The sequence below is a fragment of the Gymnodraco acuticeps genome, unplaced genomic scaffold, assembly GCF_902827175.1.
Source record: "Gymnodraco acuticeps unplaced genomic scaffold, fGymAcu1.1, whole genome shotgun sequence".
NCBI classification, from domain to species: Eukaryota; Metazoa; Chordata; class Actinopteri; order Perciformes; family Bathydraconidae; genus Gymnodraco; species Gymnodraco acuticeps.
Genome location: NW_022989908.1, coordinates 356,676 through 374,629, shown reverse-complemented (window position 1 = coordinate 374,629; position 17,954 = coordinate 356,676). Strand labels below are relative to the sequence as shown.

The following is a 17,954-nucleotide window of genomic DNA, read 5'->3' as shown; positions in this document are numbered from 1 at the left end:
ATCAAGAACTAAGAATATTCTTTCTCTCACTGTTAAACATAAACACCAAATCCCAGCATGCATTGCGGATAACCATCCAATCATCGAGCTGAGGATCTTGCCTACGTCTGTTTCCGGTTTAGTTTATGACCGATGTATTTTGTTATACACACATTCCTTCACATTTACATTTTAATTTGCATTAAAGTATTTCGTGAGGCCTTCTAACATGTTTTTAAATATAACTACGGTTCTAGTTGAATAGTTTGTAAATTAACATGAACCGAAGCTGTTGCCTGGCAACTCAATCGCACAACGTCACGTCCGTTGATTCCACATCCACACGCATGGATTAACATCGATGTAATACTTTAATGTAGCCTTTGTTTCTGCTCAAAGAGGTGTCGACCAGCTGAGGCAACAAGAACATCGCTGTAATCGAGTTTATTTACAAAATAAATCATTACGTCGGGGTAGCATTTGCTTGGTATTTCCGGTTATTTCTCCACTGGTTAACATGGGTTAACAATACCGTGTAGCTGTCACGTTTGAAGGGACGAAATCGGGACATCTTCACGTCTCCCAGCATGGTAAACCGTCACATGTTCACGTCTTGCCGTGATATCGGGTTGCACAGAACGGCTAACTCGATCAGCATCACAGGGAAACTTTGGTTATTTTGTTAGACTTTATAAAGTAAGAGTATGGATAATATCAAGATTCAGTTGAACAACTGTGTATTCAAGTGTTACATTGTGTTTATATATAACGCTGTATCCAGTCTTTAGGACCCCTCAAGCTCTTTACATGCACAACTCATCATTCAGTCAGTGGAGAGAAGCTGCAGCCTTTAATCAGTGATTTCAATATAAAGCCTGAGGGACTTATTAAGTACAAAGAAGTATTGAATGATATCCCCTCAGTGCAGAGTTCATGTTTTATCTGACACGATGTTGATCTTATTTCAGAATCAACTTTGTAACAAGAAGATTTCTGTCCTTCAGGTTTTTTCCTAATGTATGTGGAAAATGTGTGATACATTCAGATTCATGGGTTGAGACTGAGGAAGTTGAAACCTTAACATAACATAATGATAAATATAAACCCTTATCTCTCCTGTGAGTCTGCAACCACCTGATTCACTCTGAGAATTATTAACAACAGGGCGTGTGCTAAACTCCTCCTCAGATTACTGTTGACGTTGAAACTCTTCCTGTAAAGACGACTCGGTACATTATTCACCTCAGCACCTCCACCTGTACTCCTGCAGCTCTGAAGACTTCGGACACAAAGACAGGACATGTCTCTCGTCTCTCCATTTGGATTGTAATGCACTGAAAACTCACAAACGTAACGTAGGCATTTTTTTAGTATGATCATATTGATTATAATGTGAGGATTAGACAAAGTGTTACTGGATTATAATGTGGTGGGTTCACTCGGTAAAAACACAATTCAACAGACATGTGATGTCACGTAAAATAGGAAAACTCATAAAAAACTCCCTGATAGCCGCTGAGAGGCTAAAAGTTGACGGTGTTTAATAAAGACGAAACCGGCTTCCAACAGGTGACCTACATACCAATGAACCACACGTAACCAATGGCGGAAGTGATAAACAACAATAATTAAACGTGATGCAAACAGAAATGAAGATGATAATAATAGAAGTAATAAGTAATGGCAAAACAAGCATTTTGGCTCCTACAACCAGGGTTCGAGTTATGTGGGAGCTGAGCTCCCATAAGGAGGGTCTAAGCTCCCACGGACGCAGTGAAATCCTATATCTGTGCGTCGCTAATACATTACCAACAACCATTATTTTAATCACAAATGATGCATGTGTCAATGTAATGAGTAGTATACGTTAACGAGGTAAATAGGTTAAAAGAAAAACATGTTTTCCAAAAGAACTACACATCTCTTGAATGACAAAATGCCTGCACTCACTGCACCTCCAAGGTGCACAATAAATTATTGCGCAATACATTATTGCGCAATACATGATTGCGCAATATATGCCCTTGAGCATGCTGCGCGAGCCGAGATGATTTGTGTGTGCGTAGTTGAACCTTTTCATATTTAAGTTTGTAGCAAGCAGAGGGCTGTGTGTGTGTGTGTGTGTGTGTGTGTATGTGTGTATGTGTGTGTGTGTGTGTGTGTGTGTGTGTGTGTGTGTGTGTGTGTGTGTGTGTGTGTGTGTGTGTGTGTGTGTGTGTGTGTGTGTGTGTGTGTGTGTGTGTGTGTGTGTGTGTGTGTGTGTGTGTGTGTGTGTGTGTGTGTGTGTGTGTGTGTGTGTGTGTGTGTGTGTCATATTGCTGCATGACAATATATCAGCCATGGTACTCATGCAGTGGACACAAAACTGAACCCTTCCGGGTCGACACAGGAGTCAAACAGGGATGTGTCATTGCTCCAACGCTATTCTCCATCTTTGTTGCTGCTATACATCTCACAAGCAAGCATCTGCCCCAGGGAGTCAACATCATGTACAGAACTGACGGGGGCTAAAGGTCAAACAACCACCATATAGTACGCCTGTCCTACCCCTAAACATCTCCATTGACAACATCAGACTGGAAAATGTGGACCACTTCCCATAACTTGGCAGCCTCCTATCATCAAAAGCTGTTATTGATGATGAAATACACCATCGCCTCAGCTGTGCCAGTGTGGCTTTCTCAAGGCTAAGGAAGAGAGTCTTTGAGAACCGTGACCTCCAAGCAAAGACCAACATCTTGGTCTATAAAGCCGTGGTGCTCCCCACTCTTCTGTATGGATCAGAAGCCTGGACCACATACAGCAGGCACTTAAAGGCACTTGAGGCATACGTGTGTGAGTGCATGCGCACACATTAGTTTTTAAGACCCCCATTGAGCTCAGTTTATAACTCAAACCAACAATTGTTGTTGTCCTCCAGATTTTATAAATAATTTGAATGCAACAAAATATAAAAATAATAGTTGTTGTAATAGTTAAAGTGAAATGCTGTGTTGTTACATGTTGATGTGTGGAACCAAACATACTAACTGAAGCAAACAGCTGCTGATGGATTTAAAACAAATTAAACTCACCTCTTCCCTTCCACAAGCAGTTTTGAGATTAGGAAATAAAACCGGTCTAAGCTGCAGTGATGGGTTTGCCAGAACACATGATATCTCATCATTAACTACTGGTACCATTTTGTGGCAGAAACCCATCACTGCAGCTCAGACCGTGATAATATGTTAAAGTCTGACCTCTGACCCTTGATGTGTGTTTCCTCTCACAGGGAGAAGATGATCTTCCTCATCCTGCAGCTCCTCTTCCTCACCTCCTGTGTCTCTGGTTAGTTTGTCTCTTTAAAGGTCACCAATTATGCTAAATCCTCTTCTTCATGTCTCTTCTACATCAACATGTGTCCCCTCTTCTCCATGTCTCATCTACATCAACATGTGTCCCCTCTTCTTCATGTCTCTTTTACATCAACATGTGTCCCCTCTTCTCCATGTCTCTTCTACATCAACATGTGTCCCCTCTTCTTCATGTCTCTTCTACATCAACATGTGTCCCCTCTTCTTCATGTCTCTTCCACATCAACATGTGTCCCCTCTTCTTCATGTCTCTTCTACATCAACATGTGTCCCCTCTTCTTCATGTCTCTTCTACATCAACATGTGTCCCCTCTTCTTCATGTCTCTTCTACATCAACATGTGTCCCCTCTTCTTCATGTCTCTTCTACATCAACATGTGTCCCCTCTTCTTCATGTCTCTTCCACATCAACATGTGTCCCCTCTTCTTCATGTCTCTTCTACATCAACATGTGTCCCCTCTTCTCCATGTCTCTTCTACATCAACATGTGTCCCCTCTTCTTCATGTCTCTTCTACATCAACATGTGTCCCCTCTTCTTCATGTCTCTCCTACATCACCATGTGTCCCCTCTTCTTCATGTCTCTTCTACATCAACATGTGTCCACTCTTCTTCATGTCTCTACTACATCAACATGTCTCCCCTCTTCTTCATGTCTCTTCTACATCAACATGTCTCCCCTCTTCTTCATGTCTCTCCTACATCAACATGTGACTCTGAAAGTTTCAGGAACAAAGATTCTCTCTCTTTTTGATCCATTTCTATACATATTTTCATGTCTGAAAATGAGCTGATCAGATTTTGTCCACTTTATGAGGTCATAACGATGTTTTGTCTTGTGTAACCATTAGCCAATCAGCAACCAAGGGAACCCCCCCCTTATCACCTGAATCTCCTCCTAGAGCACCATTGAGTTCTTTGTAACCAAATGTCTCTCAGAGGGGCGTGGGGAGGAGCTCCTTATTTTCATCTAAAGTAACAGACAGAGAATCAGAACTTTGGAAACAGGGCTGAAACAGAGGGGATTATGGGTAATGCTGCAATGATCTGTTTGGTGTTTCAGCCAATCAGAGACAGGCTCTGTATCTGAGACCTATAATATATTGATGAAAAACAGTATAATAGGGGATGTAGCTCTTTTCACGACACAGACACAGGTCGGTTCTTTAAAACGGGCGTTTATTTCTTGGGAGTTTTCATCCTGTAGTCTTCCCTCTTCCGTTACGCCGTGAGAACTACAACACCGAAATGACACGCATACATAGCCAAACACATTAGCATATTGTGCTACACATATGAATGAAAACAAGAAAATGAAAACACAAAACAAATACCTCGTTGGCCGCTTGTCGTGAAAGGAGATTAATTTAGTTCCTTTTCTGCATAACTTCGTCACAGACCTCCCGTCACACTAAACTTTATCACAGACCTCAGCAGAGCTTCAAAAAGACGTCAACCCACATGGAGTTGTACAGTGTAACAGCAAAACACGCAGTACCAGCACATGAACAAACATTAGTTCCTAGGCACAAGAAACACATACGCATATCGGCCCAAGATGTAAAACAAACTGTATTAAATCATGCCATATTTAACGATTATAAATAACATGAAATAAAGTATTCATTTATCCAATTGAACTATGACATTAACCGTGTTACTCCTTTTAATTAAGGCAACTTCGTTACGTCATTTACACTCCCACCAAATCACTCATTAACTCAAATGTGGGATTTAGTTCAAACAAAATGCAAAGAAACAGTCAAGTGTTTTCAGTGTGTATGACTATACTCTCATGTATGGGACTTAAGTGGCCTGAAGTAAGGTGACTACCTTATGAATAGGTCTTTCGAGGTAGACTAGTCTAGTGTGTGGTTTTCCTTTATCAAGTGTAGTGTTACTGACTAGTAACTTTAGCTTTCGCACCAAGCCGTCTGTTCCAGGGTGAGTTTCTACAACTCTGGCGAGCTTCCACTCATTTCTTGGTAGGTTGTCGTCTCGCAGAATGACAATGTCATCTACTTGTGAATTTTGTGATGCCTTTGGCCATTTCTGCCGCTGTTGGAGGTTTAGCAAGTATTCTCGTTTCCATCTTCGCCAGAACTCATTGGCTAAGAACTGCACTCTTCTCCATCTCTTGCGCAGATAGAGGTCTTCTTTACAGAACTCTCCAGGAGGGGGCAGAATAACTGATGACTTCATGGTTATTATGTGGTTGGGAGTGAGAGGCTCTGGACCAGTAGGATCGTGGAGGTGTTCAACACTTAACGGCCTGCTGTTAATTATTGCCATTGTTTCGTAAAGGAATGTTCTCAGAGTTGTGGTGTCTAGTCTGCTTGCAGACTTGTCTAACATGACTGTCAGAATGCTTCGAATCGTTCTGATTTGGCGTTCCCAGACTCCTCCCATATGGCTTGCTGAAGGAACATTCATTACAAATTCGCAACCAATTGCTCGTTGACGTTCCTGATCCATTCCTTTGAGCAACTCAGAAAACTCCCTCCTGGCACCAATGAAGTTTGTTCCTTGGTCGCATCGTAATTGGCGCACAGGTCCTCTGATTGCTACCATTGTTCGAAGTGCATTCATGAAGGCATCTGTCGTCAAATCGTCTAGCGTCTCTATATGCACCGCTCTGGAGCATAGGCAGGTAAACAACAATCCATATAGTTTTACCTCCTTTCTTCCTTCCTTCACAATAAAGGGACCAAAACAATCTATACCGCAGTAAGTAAACGGAGGGGATGTCTCGGTTCTGTCTTCTGGCAGATCGGCCATTTGTTGAGTCTCTGTGGTTCTTCTGTATTTCCTACATTTTACACACTTGTAGATGTGTGATGAAACTACATTTCCACATCCCAGGATCCATATTCCATTCGCACGTACCTCATTCATTGTCATGCCTCTTCCTTGGTGATGTACACGCTCATGATGATGTTTGACGAGCAAGGCGGACACATGAGCTTTCTTCGGAAGTATTGCAGGATGTTTTATGTCATGATGTAAGGCTGATTGAGATAGCCGTCCTCCCACCCTAAGAACATTGTTCTTGTCCAGGAAGGCATTCAACAGGTGTAGCTTGTTGTGCTTGTTCAAGGTGCTTCCCTTTTGAAGCTGAACTGTTTTAATTTCTTCGGTGAAGGCCTCTTCTTGCACCAGCTTGATAATAAAGATTTCTGCTTCTCTTCTTTCTGCAAGGTTAGTTGCTTCATTAGTTCTTCGCTGAAGTCTCCTGGATTCTCTGACAAATCTCTTGAGTCTTGCGACAGCTCTCACTGTCCTGGACCAGTCAGAAAACTTAGAGAAGCGGTTCAACAGTGAATTTTCTTCCTTAGTTTTGACTGTGTGAACATGAACTTTGCGAAGTTCAGGATCGTCTGTTTCCACTGCTCTCACCTTCTCTTCACATGGAAGGTTCAGCTGGAAAAGAAAGTCAGGTCCTTTTAGCCAGTTAGACTCTTTGAGCTGAACTGCGCTCAGCCCCCTTGAGGCGTAGTCGGCTGGGTTATTTTCAGAGCTGACATGTCGCCATTGTTCAGGGTTGGTGCTAGATCTTATGCGCTGGATACGGTTGGCAACAAACGTGTGGAACCTCTTGGCATCGTTGTTCAAGTAACCAAGGACTACCTTTGAGTCAGTCCAGTAATATTCTTGCAGGTTTTCAATCTCCAGCTCGCGTTTGATGACATCACCATTGCGTACTGAAGTCACAGCTGACGACAACTCAAGTCTTGGGATAGTCGTTAGTTTGGTAGGGGTTACTCTTGCCTTCCCCATGATGAGTGAGCAATTGATCTGACCTGTTTTGCTTATAGCTCTGAGGTAAGAGCATGCACCGTAGCCGTTGGTACTTGCATCTGAAAAGTTGTGCAGTTCATATTGTTTGACCTCGCCAAAGCTTGATGGAAGATAACATCTTGGAATTTTTAGGGTTGCCAAGTGAGATAAACCTCTAAGCCATGACTCCCATTGTGGCAGGATATGAGCAGGGAGAGCTTCGTCCCAGCTCACTCTGTCCCGACATAGAGTCTGAAGGATTTGTTTTCCGAGGAGCACAAAGGGGGCCACAAATCCAAGAGGATCAAAGACAGAGGCAACGGTTGAGAGAACTCCCCTCCTTGTCAGTGGATTTTCCTTAACCACAACTCTGAATTGGAATTCATCTGCTTCAACACACCACTGAACTCCAAGTGCTCGCTCAATATGAAGTTCTCCAAGAGTTAAGTCTAGATCCTTGTTTTTGGCAAGTTCTTCAGGTGGTATTGCGGCAATCACCTCTTTGTCGTTGGATACGAACTTGTGAAGACGAAGATTTCCTGTTCTGCACAAGGCTCTTGACTCTTCAACAAGACAGATGGCTTCAGCCGGTGACCTTACACTTATTAGGCCATCGTCCACATAGAAGCTTCTCTGTATAAACTTGATGGACTCTTCACTGAACTTCCCATGACCCTGGGATGCCAGATGTTTGAATCCAAAGTTGGAGCAGCCAGGGGATGACGCTGCTCCAAACAGGTGCACTCTCATCCTATATACTGAAGGTTTTGAGTCCAGGTCGCCTTTGTCCCACCAGAGAAACCTTAGGTAGTTTTGGTGTTCCTTTGTGACATGAAATTGGTGGAACATCCGTTCAACATCGCACATTATGGCTACCGGACCCTTTCTAAATCTACATAACACTCCAATGAGCGTGTTTGTCAGGTCGGGACCAGTCAAGAGATGATCGTTTAGAGAGGTTTCTTGGAAACGTGCTGAACAATCAAAAACCACACGGATTTTTCCGGGTTTGTGGGGGTGGTAGACTCCGTGGTGCGGAATGTACCATGATATTTGGTTGTTGAGTTCAGACTCTGGAACCTTCTCAGCATCGCCTCTGGTTATTATGTCATTCATGAAATGAACGTAATCCTTGTAATACTGTTCATTTCTCCTTAGTCGTCTTTCCAATGAGATCAGTCTGTGAACTGCAGATCGTTTATTGTCAGGGAGATGAGGGTTATCCGATTTGAAGGGAAGAGGGAGTTCATAGTGGCCGTCTTCTCTTTGGCGGATACCTTCCTTTACTTTAGACAAGAAGAGAAGGTCCTCCTGAGACACTTGGTTATCATCTGTAGTGTGTTCAGTGAAATCCGACTCGAGAACCTTGAGTATGTCTGTTGGATGGATCTCTTTGACTTGAGTTTTGCACACAAAGTGTACTGCTCTCTTCAGCTGAATTGCTGGCTGGACAGCAGGTGTTACTTGTCGCACTACGATTCTGTGACTAGTTCCTATTGTGTCACAGTAATCCTTTGCTGGATTCGAGCAACCGACGATACTCCAGCCAAGATCCGTCCGCTGTGCATATGGATAATTGTCTTTACCGGATAGGATCTCTCTTGGAAGAAGGGCTTGCTGACAGTTATATCCGATTAAAAGACCTACTTCGCAATCCAATGGTGGTGGAATCTTGTCTGCCAACTGTTCCAAATGTGGCCATTTTAGAGCTGTCTCTGAGGTAGGAATGTGTGACCTGTCAACTGGAATGAACTCTCTTGTGAAAAGAGGTGGCAAAGGAATCATTTTTTCCAGGTCGTATCCCCTCACTTGAAGTTCTGTCAGTTTCTGACAGGGTATGACTGTTGACTTTGTTGACATTGTAGATAGCCGCAAACGAACATTTTCTTTGTTTGTGTCAAGATTTTGGGCCACTTCATCTAGAATGAAAGTCGTGTCACTCTGTGTGTCCAAGAGTGCGTAGACAAGAACTTCTTGTTCTGGCTGTTTTGTGGATGAGACCCAGACTGGTATGATTGCGGACGTTAGTGTGCTTGGGCCTTCTTGTATGACTCTGTTGGTGGTTGCAGCGATTTCTTTGGTGTCTGTTTTGTCCTTTGAGATGTCGTCTCCATTAAAGGTAGTTGACATTTTGCGTTTGAACTTGTCGTCATGCAAACACGTTGGATGTCTCCTCTGACACTTTTCACATGTGCTTTTGTCATTGCACGCCTTTGACTGATGACCAGTATTCAAACATCCAAAGCATAGCCTTTCTGCATACACAAACTTGATGCGATCTTCAACTGTCTTTTCTACAAACTTTCTACACTTTGGGAGGACGTGTCCTGTTCCTTTGCAAAGGATGCATGTTGGGATGCTACTTTGTGTTGTGTTTGTGGACAGTGTCTTTGCTTGAATAGTTTGGCTTCTTGGATTCTTTGTTTTTTCACTTTCGACACTCCTGATAGCTTGTATCGAGGATATGGGATCACATGCGAGATCTGCTTCCTTTGATATGAAATCTACAAACACTTTGAATGGTGGGTAACCACCATTTGCATGTCTGGCCTCCATTGCTTTTCGGTTCCAGCCGGATACCAACCAATCTGGCAGTTTCATCAATATTTGTTGACTCTCGTTGCAGTCATTCAGTACTTCTAATGTCTTAATGTGGGGCATTGCAGCCTCACAGCTCTTAAGGAAGTCTGCAAATTCTCTTAGTTCGCTGCCATCTTTAGAGCTTATCTTTGGCCATCCATGTAGCTTGTCTCTGAAGGACTTCCCAATAATAAATGGGTCTCCAAAACGTTTTTTTAACAGCTGCCAGGCAGAGTCATATGCTGCTTCGGTGCCTAACAGGAAGAATCCTTCTACTGCTTTCTTTGCAGCACCTCCTATGTACTTTCTAAGGTAATACAGTTTTTCATTCTTTGGAATGTTTTTCCTGTCTATTAAAGTTTCAAAGGATAGTTGCCAGTCTTTGAATTTCAAAGGATCTCCTGTGAATAATGCAGGCTCTGGTGTTGGAAGGTGATTTGCACTTATTGCTTCTGCTAGTATTTTAACCAAGTCAGCACTATTCTGCATCTGAGCTAAGGGCATTGAGGTTGGTAGAGCTTGTGGTACTTGCTGTGGACTGTGGAGACTATAAGCTTGACTTGCAGGTTGTAGAGGTTGAGGTATGAACGGAGGACTTGAAGCATTGATGACTTGTGCTGTTACTGGCTGAGACTGATAAACGAATGGTGGAGTTGTGGAGTACAGAGCTTGGGTTTCTCTAGCTGGTTCAACATCATACAGTGAGTCGATTGCTTCATAATTTTCTTCCATTCGATTGTACACCTTGACTCGAGCTCTTGCGGCTTTCAGCTTTTTAACCTCTTCTAGGCGTTCAAGCTTTCTGCGCTTTTCTTGCATTGCCTGAAGTCTGGCTTGCCTTTCGAACTCAAATTGTGCCATCTGTTTTTTATCTTCAGTCTCCAGCCTTTGAAGTTCTGTTGCTTCCTTTTCTTGTTCACCTAAAACTGCTAGGACTTCCTGAGATGCAGCGGCTTCAGCTGCAGCTTCAAATCTTTTGAGAAGACTAGAATGAGCGTAGCTACACTTTGATCGACAAGACAGTGGAGATAATGAAGAGTCAGTTGAGTTTAGAACAGATCCAACTTCGGGCCAAGATTCTTCCTTTAAGTCTGCTGTATTCTCTTCAAGCTGTCTCTCTGCCTTTCGAATAATGAATCCTGAGAGTGATATGCATGTATCAACTCTGCGTCGCAGGTTCGGTTCAGGAGTATGTATGAGACGTAACTCTTCATACAAGGCTTTTACATCTGAGCAAGAGCTTTTTATATTTGCAATAAGCTCTCTCAATTCATCCTTGGAGGCGTCATCATTCAGTATTTCTTTGCCTATTCTCACATGGTACCTCCATTTCTCATAGACGATTCTGTAGTGACGTTGTACACTTTTCAACTTTTCAGCTTGGAGTTCTTTTCCTTTTTCTGTTAGTGTTCGATTTCTTTCACTTCTTCGTAGCTCTTCCACTTCTTCTGCCAACTCTGTTTCTGTTGTTTCAAGTTGAGCAGATGATTTGGCATTTTTGTGGCAGGTCTCAGTCCCTGCTTCTGACATTTTGAGATTACTTAATAACTTATAACCGACTGTAATAGAGCATGTGTAACTACTAAGCTTGAATTGGATCTCTGAATGTATACATAAGTAATCAGTGAGGTTATCAAATGTATGCACTCATTAACAAGTTTAACTTGACCTCAGCTTTACAACAAAATAACAACAACAAGAATAAGATTTAGCTTGTTACTAATAAACCTTAAATGTAGTGAAATATGCTTAGAAAGGCATTACATCACTTATACTTTACAAAGAAAATGTTTTTGTCAGTGGAATTACCCTTTAAAGCTCAAGTAAATTGTCCTTTAAGTGTAATACCTTTCATAAAATGTGAAAACGTTCTTCTTTTTTAACTTGAACTTATAAATAATATCTTCTTTCTTTAATATTAACTTATAATTTCTTTACTTTCTTATATGATTAATTTTCGTCTTTAAAACCCTTTGACATGTACCATTCATGAACACCAACACATTAGCTTCATCACCAGCATAGGCTTAGCATAGATGATAGACCTGAGTCCTTATTTGCAATTTCCAGATTAACCACTTCTCACACCACCTTTAACTTGAAGGATATGGTAGAGCACTTCCTGGCTTTATCCTGAAATGTTGCGACTTTGACACAGTCTAATCACCGTAGCTTGCGGTCGTCATGCCGACAGTGCACCGCTGGCGTTGCTTCTCTGATGTGCTGGATGGTCCTTGAACGCAGCGTCGTCTCTCGCTCCAGTCTCGTTGTCTTTCCCACCCGCGCTGAGCAGGCGAGTTCTCACTGTAGCTCTTTTCACGACACAGACACAGGTCGGTTCTTTAAAACGGGCGTTTATTTCTTGGGAGTTTTCATCCTGTAGTCTTCCCTCTTCCGTTACGCCGTGAGAACTACAACACCGAAATGACACGCATACATAGCCAAACACATTAGCATATTGTGCTACACATATGAATGAAAACAAGAAAATGAAAACACAAAACAAATACCTCGTTGGCCGCTTGTCGTGAAAGGAGATTAATTTAGTTCCTTTTCTGCATAACTTCGTCACAGACCTCCCGTCACACTAAACTTTATCACAGACCTCAGCAGAGCTTCAAAAAGACGTCAACCCACATGGAGTTGTACAGTGTAACAGCAAAACACGCAGTACCAGCACATGAACAAACATTAGTTCCTAGGCACAAGAAACACATACGCATATCGGCCCAAGATGTAAAACAAACTGTATTAAATCATGCCATATTTAACGATTATAAATAACATGAAATAAAGTATTCATTTATCCAATTGAACTATGACATTAACCTTGTTACTCCTTTTAATTAAGGCAACTTCGTTACGTCATTTACAGGGGACCTTTAAAGCTCAGTAAAGCAGCAAAGAAACATAGCTGCAGTTTAAAGAGTCCCTCTGTGTCTCCTCCACAGGAAAATAGCTGTAGTTTAAAGAGTCCCTCTTTGTCTCCTCCACAGGAACATAGCTGCAGTTTAAATAGTCCCTCTGTGTCTCCTCCACAGGAACATAGCTGCAGTTTAAAGAGTCCCTCTGTGTCTCCTCTAGAGGAACATAGCTGCAGTTTAAATAGTCCCTCTGTGTCTCCTCCACAGGAACATAGCTGCAGTTTAAAGAGTCCCTCTGTGTCTCCTCCACAGGAACATAGCTGCAGTTTAAAGAGTCCCTCTGTGTCTCCTCTACAGGAACATAGCTGCAGTTTAAATAGTCCCTCTGTGTCTCCTCCACAGGAACATAACTGCAGTTTAAAGAGTCCCTCTGTGTTTCCTCCACAGGAACATTTGTAGTGAATGTGACTCAGACTTCCTATCAGGCAGAGGAGAACCAGAACATCACCCTGGAGTGGACCTTCAGCACCAGAACAGACACTTCCCTCAGATCCATTTCTATCTTCTGTGAGATGTTTACTGAGAGCAGACCCTACGTCCTGTTTAATCTAAATGAAGGCATTGAATCCCCAGAGTCTCAGGATCCACAGTTTTCAGGACGAGTCCAGTGGGACAAAGACGTCCTCACAGAAGGACGCCTCACACTTCATGTCTCCAGACTCAGGACCAATGACTCTGGGTTTTATCGATGTGACATACTCGTCATACCTGATGGGAGTAACTCTATGAAATGCTGGCTCAACGTCACTGGTGAGTAACCTCAGTAGAAGTGCTGTATTTAAAGGTCCCCATTATACTGTTTTTCATCAATATATCACAGGTCTCAGATATATCCAGAGCCTGTCTCTGATTGGCTGAAACACCAAACAGATCATTGCAGCATTACCCATAATCCCCTCTGTTTCAGCCCTGTTTCCAAAGTGCTGATTCTCTGTCTGTTACTTTAGATAAAAATAAGGAGCCCCTCCCCACGCCCCTCTGAGAGACATTTGGTTACAAAGAACTCAATGGTGCTCTCGGAGGAGCTACAGGTGATAAGGTGGGGGGGGGGGGTTACCTTGGTTGCTGATTGGCTAATGGTTACACAAGACCAAAACATCGTTATGACATCATAAAGTGGCCAAAATCTGATCAGCTCATTTTCAGACAGGTTTTTATAGAAATGGATCAAAAAGAGAGAGAATCTTTGTTCCTGAAACTTTCAGAGTCTCTTTCCACAGAGGGGACACATGTTGATGTAGAAGAGACATGAAGAAGAGGGGACACATGTTGATGTAGAAGAGACATGAAGAAGAGGGGACACATGTTGATGTAGAAGAGACATGAAGAAGAGGGGACTAATGTTGATGTAGAACAGACATGAAGAAGAGGGGACACATGTTGATGTAGAAGAGACATGAAGAAGAGGGGACACATGTTGATGTAGAAGAGACATGAGAAGATGGGACACATGTTGATGTAGAAGAGACATGAAGAAGAGGGGACACATGTTTGATGTAGAAGAGACATGAAGAAGAGGGGACACATGTTGATGTATAAGAGACATGAAGAAGAGGGGACACATGTTGATGTAGAAGAGACATGAAGAAGAGGGGAACACATGTTGATGTAGAAGAGACATGAAGAAGAGGGGACACATGTTGATGAAGAAGAGACATGAAGAAGAGGGGACACATGGTGGTGAAGAAGAGACATGAAGAAGAGGGGACTAATGTTGATATAGAAGAGACATGAAGAAGAGGGGACACATGTTGATGTAGAAGAGACATGAAGAAGAGGGGACACATGTTGATGTAGAAGAGACATGAAGAAGAGGGGACACATGTTGATGTAGAAGAGACATGAAGAAGAGGGGACACATGTTGATGTAGAAGAGACATGAAGAAGAGGGGACACATGTTGATGTAGGAGAGACATGAAGAAGTTAATTTTGCGTATTTACCAGTGGCGAACCGTCAGGGCCTTCAAGGTATTCAGAGAACATCCTGGAACACTCAGATAAAACAAACAAAAAATCGATTTAATTATATAAATAAAATGTATATAAAAATGAATAAATGAGAATGGTATCTGTGTTGTTGATCTGTAGTATTACAGTGTTACGTTGATTGGTTTGTCCTTCTCGGACCATGCACTACGCATTTCAGTGGTTTTGTGTTAGAAAAGAAAGCAACCAATCAGATCTTGTTCTGGGTCTCTGGGTCGAACATCCTTCACCAAGGTATTCTACATCCTTGATCGAATGCCCTGGCCGTTGCACTGAATGAGAGCGTACGTTTGGACTGACAGTTTGATCAACCAATCATATATTGATTGGTAGCCAATGGGCGTGTTCTTTCAGAGTTCCCCTCGGTTCCAGGGTCCTCTAGAAGGCCCGCTAGTTAACTGGCTCGAGACAGAGGATCTAGAATTCAGTGCTTCTCAAAGTGTGGTCCGCGGACCACTGGTGGTCCGTGAGCGCCCCCTAGTGGTCCGTGAGTATATTGGTAACATTTCACATTTGAAATAAATAAATAAATAAAAGTTTTCCGCACTCTCGTGGGAATATCTCCTCAATGGAGTGAGATTAAGTTTCACTTTCGATTGCATGATATAGCCCAGATAAGCACCTTCATCACACACGTTGCCACTTGTTTGTACCATTTTCAGGCGATTTGTAAAAAACGATGTGTTTTTGGATATTTGTGGAGTTAGGTGGTCCGCGAGTGTTTTTTTATTGGTTAAGTGGTCCTTGGTGTGAAAAAGTTTGAGAAACACTGATCTATATGAATGCGACGAAGCAATTCATGGCGTTTTATTGTTTTTAATGTTGAAATGACAAGTGCAACAGGTGAAGATGAAGTTGTTGCGGAATTGTTGTGAGTACCCTTTTCAAGACGACAATTCAGTGGAAAGACGGACATCATAATGCCGGCGGGGGAGGGTGGTGGCGGCGGCGGGTGTGTGTGTGTGTCTACAGAAGGTCCACTTGAGACAGACACGGTTCGCCACTGAGGTGACCTTTAAATGTAAACCTTCACTTCTTTAATGTGTAGACTTTAACTCTATTATAATGGTAAACAAAGATGCAGAGGCAATGCAACCTCTGGTGCAGGTGGTGATTGTATTCAGTCTGAAAGAGGTTTTCTCCATGTCAACATGATGTTACTAACTGTGTATTATCCACAGCTGCTGCTGAGCTCCAAACTCAGAGACCAACAGAGAGTCCACAAGCAGAGAGACGGAGAGACATCTTGTTCTACTTTGGAGTGGCAGTTATAGCATTTCTACTGTGTGTTTCTCTCGCTGTCTATGTTTCCAAAGTTTTGCATACTATATCTCCTTTTAGAATGAAATACAAGCATGTAGATTACAGACAATGAGTTCCTCAGAGAATCAAACCCAAAGAGTCTGAAACCCTCTTCAAATGAATCATTGGAGCAAAATGTTATAAAACAAGAAAAGTCCAAGGTTCTCATCATCTTCTGATTCAACTGTCAGACACGACTTTTGAGGAAGAATATATATTTGTGTGCAGCTATTATGAAAAGAAACCCAAAACATGATACGTATAGTAATCACATTACATTCTGTGAGCACTACACAAAAGGGAAAGACACTTTAAAAGATCACTGGAAATGATTCAGATGTATCCACCATGTTTTAACTAATTGATCCTTGATTGGATTTATCCGTGCTGATTGTTTATAATGAACATATGACATTTTATTTCTTCTATGTTAGAAGAAAAGATGCTTTGTAGGAAGAAATAAATGTAGTTGCATTACATCTAGTTAGGTGGAGTCAAATAAATGCAAGTGCAGCTGAAGTTATGTAAATATATGTTAATGTGGGAACATGTGTAGAAAAACTTTACTTTCTTTTTCCTCCATTATCCAAAATGTGGTTTGTAAAGAGTCAGGGTTTTTGTATTTGGTGTATTTTAATTGTGTTCTCTGTATTTTACATGTTATGTGTCTTGGCCAGGTCAGCCTTGTACATGAGATTTTATCACAATGTTTTTTTTCTGGTTAAATAAAGGTTGAATACAAAAATAAAATGTTCATCTAAGTTATGTTATTCATAAATGTATTTTTTGACTTTGAGACCGTAGCCTTTAATTCTTGGACATAGCAGTTTATCAAACTGATATATAAACAAGGGTCTTACAGTCCACTAGTCAGACAGAGAACAGCAGGTTTTTAATAAGGGTCTCCAGCAGACAGACAGCTCTGAGGCCAATGAGATAGAAACATGACATCTAACAGTCAGTAAATCACGGGGTTTGTCGCAAAGCGGACAGGCAATCGTCACAACAATAGCTGGGGATTGGTGGGTAGTGTAGTCCTCTTTGGCGCTCCACATTTCAGAGAAAACAAGTTGTTTCTCAGAAATTGAAGGGGAAAAATACAAAAGCACTGCACACAATTTAAACCTATCAATGTCGTTTAATTAACAAAGGTAATCTGGTGTTTTTGAGTTGATGAGTAGTGCGATAGCACCGTCAAATCAATCGACAGTAAGGAGAATACTTACTTCCGGGAGTTACAGACTCTCCGTTATCCAATGAGAATGGACGCTCACATTGCCTTTAAGAGCTGCCGACATAAATGAATGCGGTGCTTCCATGAGCGTCAAATACCGCAGCCGATGGGAATACATTGCAATCAGTTGAAAGTTATTTGCGTTCCTTTATGAAGCTGAAGGAGCCTCGGCGCGTCCCAACTGCACGCCACGGGTCCCTGACCAAGCGTCGCTCCTGGACGTTTAGGGAGTGAGAGCGTGTTGCCTCATCATATAACTTTGTGTGGGGCCTCAAGTTGGCCAAGGACGGCACTGTGTAATGTCTACATATTATGTATTGTTAACATTGCTAACTGTAAACTGTTCCTCTGATTAGGTCATGTATGTGTGGTCAACAGAGGGGGTGAGGTTTTGAATACTGTGTCTGAGGGGTATCGGGATATCCATTGTCTTGTATTGAGGGTTTTGCATACAGTGCCAGAGGGGGTATCAGCTGGCCTCCCAGAATGATCTTGTAATGTAAATCTGCTTTGATGTCCTCTTATAAAGAGAGCCTGTTTCACTCAGAACAGCACGTGCTCTCTGGTGAGACGTCATACTTGCAAGTATAAGGTTCCGTTATTGGCTTTTAATACGAATATTGTGTTGCTGTACAGTATACATGTGTGTTTGTGCTACTCTAATATCATGATTTATAGTACAGTCTAACTTACATTACATTTTATATTTAGCATTGTTTGTGGTTCGTGTCCTTGCCACTGTAGATATCTATGACCTGTTATTTGTATTGTTTTTATATTATTAGTTTATAGTATACTCTTCTACACTTTTTAAAGAT

The 17,954-nt window shown here is 42.0% G+C and overlaps 4 protein-coding genes across 6 annotated transcripts in view; 2 read left to right on the top strand and 2 right to left on the bottom strand.

Moving 5' to 3' along the window:
- Window positions 1–17,954, top strand: part of LOC117540834 (myelin-oligodendrocyte glycoprotein-like) — a 122,388-nt gene that overhangs the window by 31,298 nt on the left and 73,136 nt on the right. The gene's annotated exons all lie outside the window — the stretch shown is intronic.
- Window positions 1–17,954, bottom strand: part of LOC117540748 — a 118,010-nt gene that overhangs the window by 40,649 nt on the left and 59,407 nt on the right. The window lies entirely within an intron of this gene.
- LOC117540861 (butyrophilin-like protein 8) lies at window positions 1,219–16,628 on the top strand. 2 transcript variants are annotated; one of them, XM_034207768.1, is made up of 4 exons: window positions 1,219–1,329; window positions 3,251–3,306; window positions 13,001–13,363; window positions 15,782–16,628. In XM_034207768.1, exons 2-4 carry the CDS (start codon window positions 3,258–3,260, stop codon window positions 15,973–15,975), a joined length of 606 nt encoding a protein of 201 aa, XP_034063659.1. In that variant the 5' UTR covers window positions 1,219–1,329; window positions 3,251–3,257; the 3' UTR covers window positions 15,976–16,628. The 2 variants fall into 2 exon arrangements, with proteins under 2 accessions (XP_034063659.1, XP_034063667.1); XM_034207776.1 differs by having other exon boundaries at window positions 1,237–1,334.
- LOC117540740 lies at window positions 4,466–8,412 on the bottom strand. The gene is made up of 2 exons (XM_034207549.1): window positions 4,667–8,412; window positions 4,466–4,567 (listed from the first exon to the last, which is right to left on the bottom strand). Exon 1 carries the CDS (start codon window positions 8,223–8,225, stop codon window positions 5,139–5,141), a length of 3,087 nt encoding a protein of 1,028 aa, XP_034063440.1. The 5' UTR covers window positions 8,226–8,412; the 3' UTR covers window positions 4,466–4,567; window positions 4,667–5,138.

Bases quoted from the DNA above. Each gene is read 5' to 3' on its own strand.
- LOC117540861 (XM_034207768.1), top strand. From the start codon at position 3,258: ATGATCTTCCTCATCCTGCAGCTCCTCTTCCTCACCTCCTGTGTCTCT. The intron at 3,307-13,000 runs GTTAGTTTGTCT...TTTCCTCCACAG, and splicing joins CCTCACCTCCTGTGTCTCTG to GAACATTTGTAGTGAATGTG. The intron at 13,364-15,781 runs GTGAGTAACCTC...TATTATCCACAG, and splicing joins ATGCTGGCTCAACGTCACTG to CTGCTGCTGAGCTCCAAACT.
- LOC117540740 (XM_034207549.1), bottom strand. From the start codon at position 8,225: ATGAATGACATAATAACCAGAGGCGATGCTGAGAAGGTTCCAGAGTCT.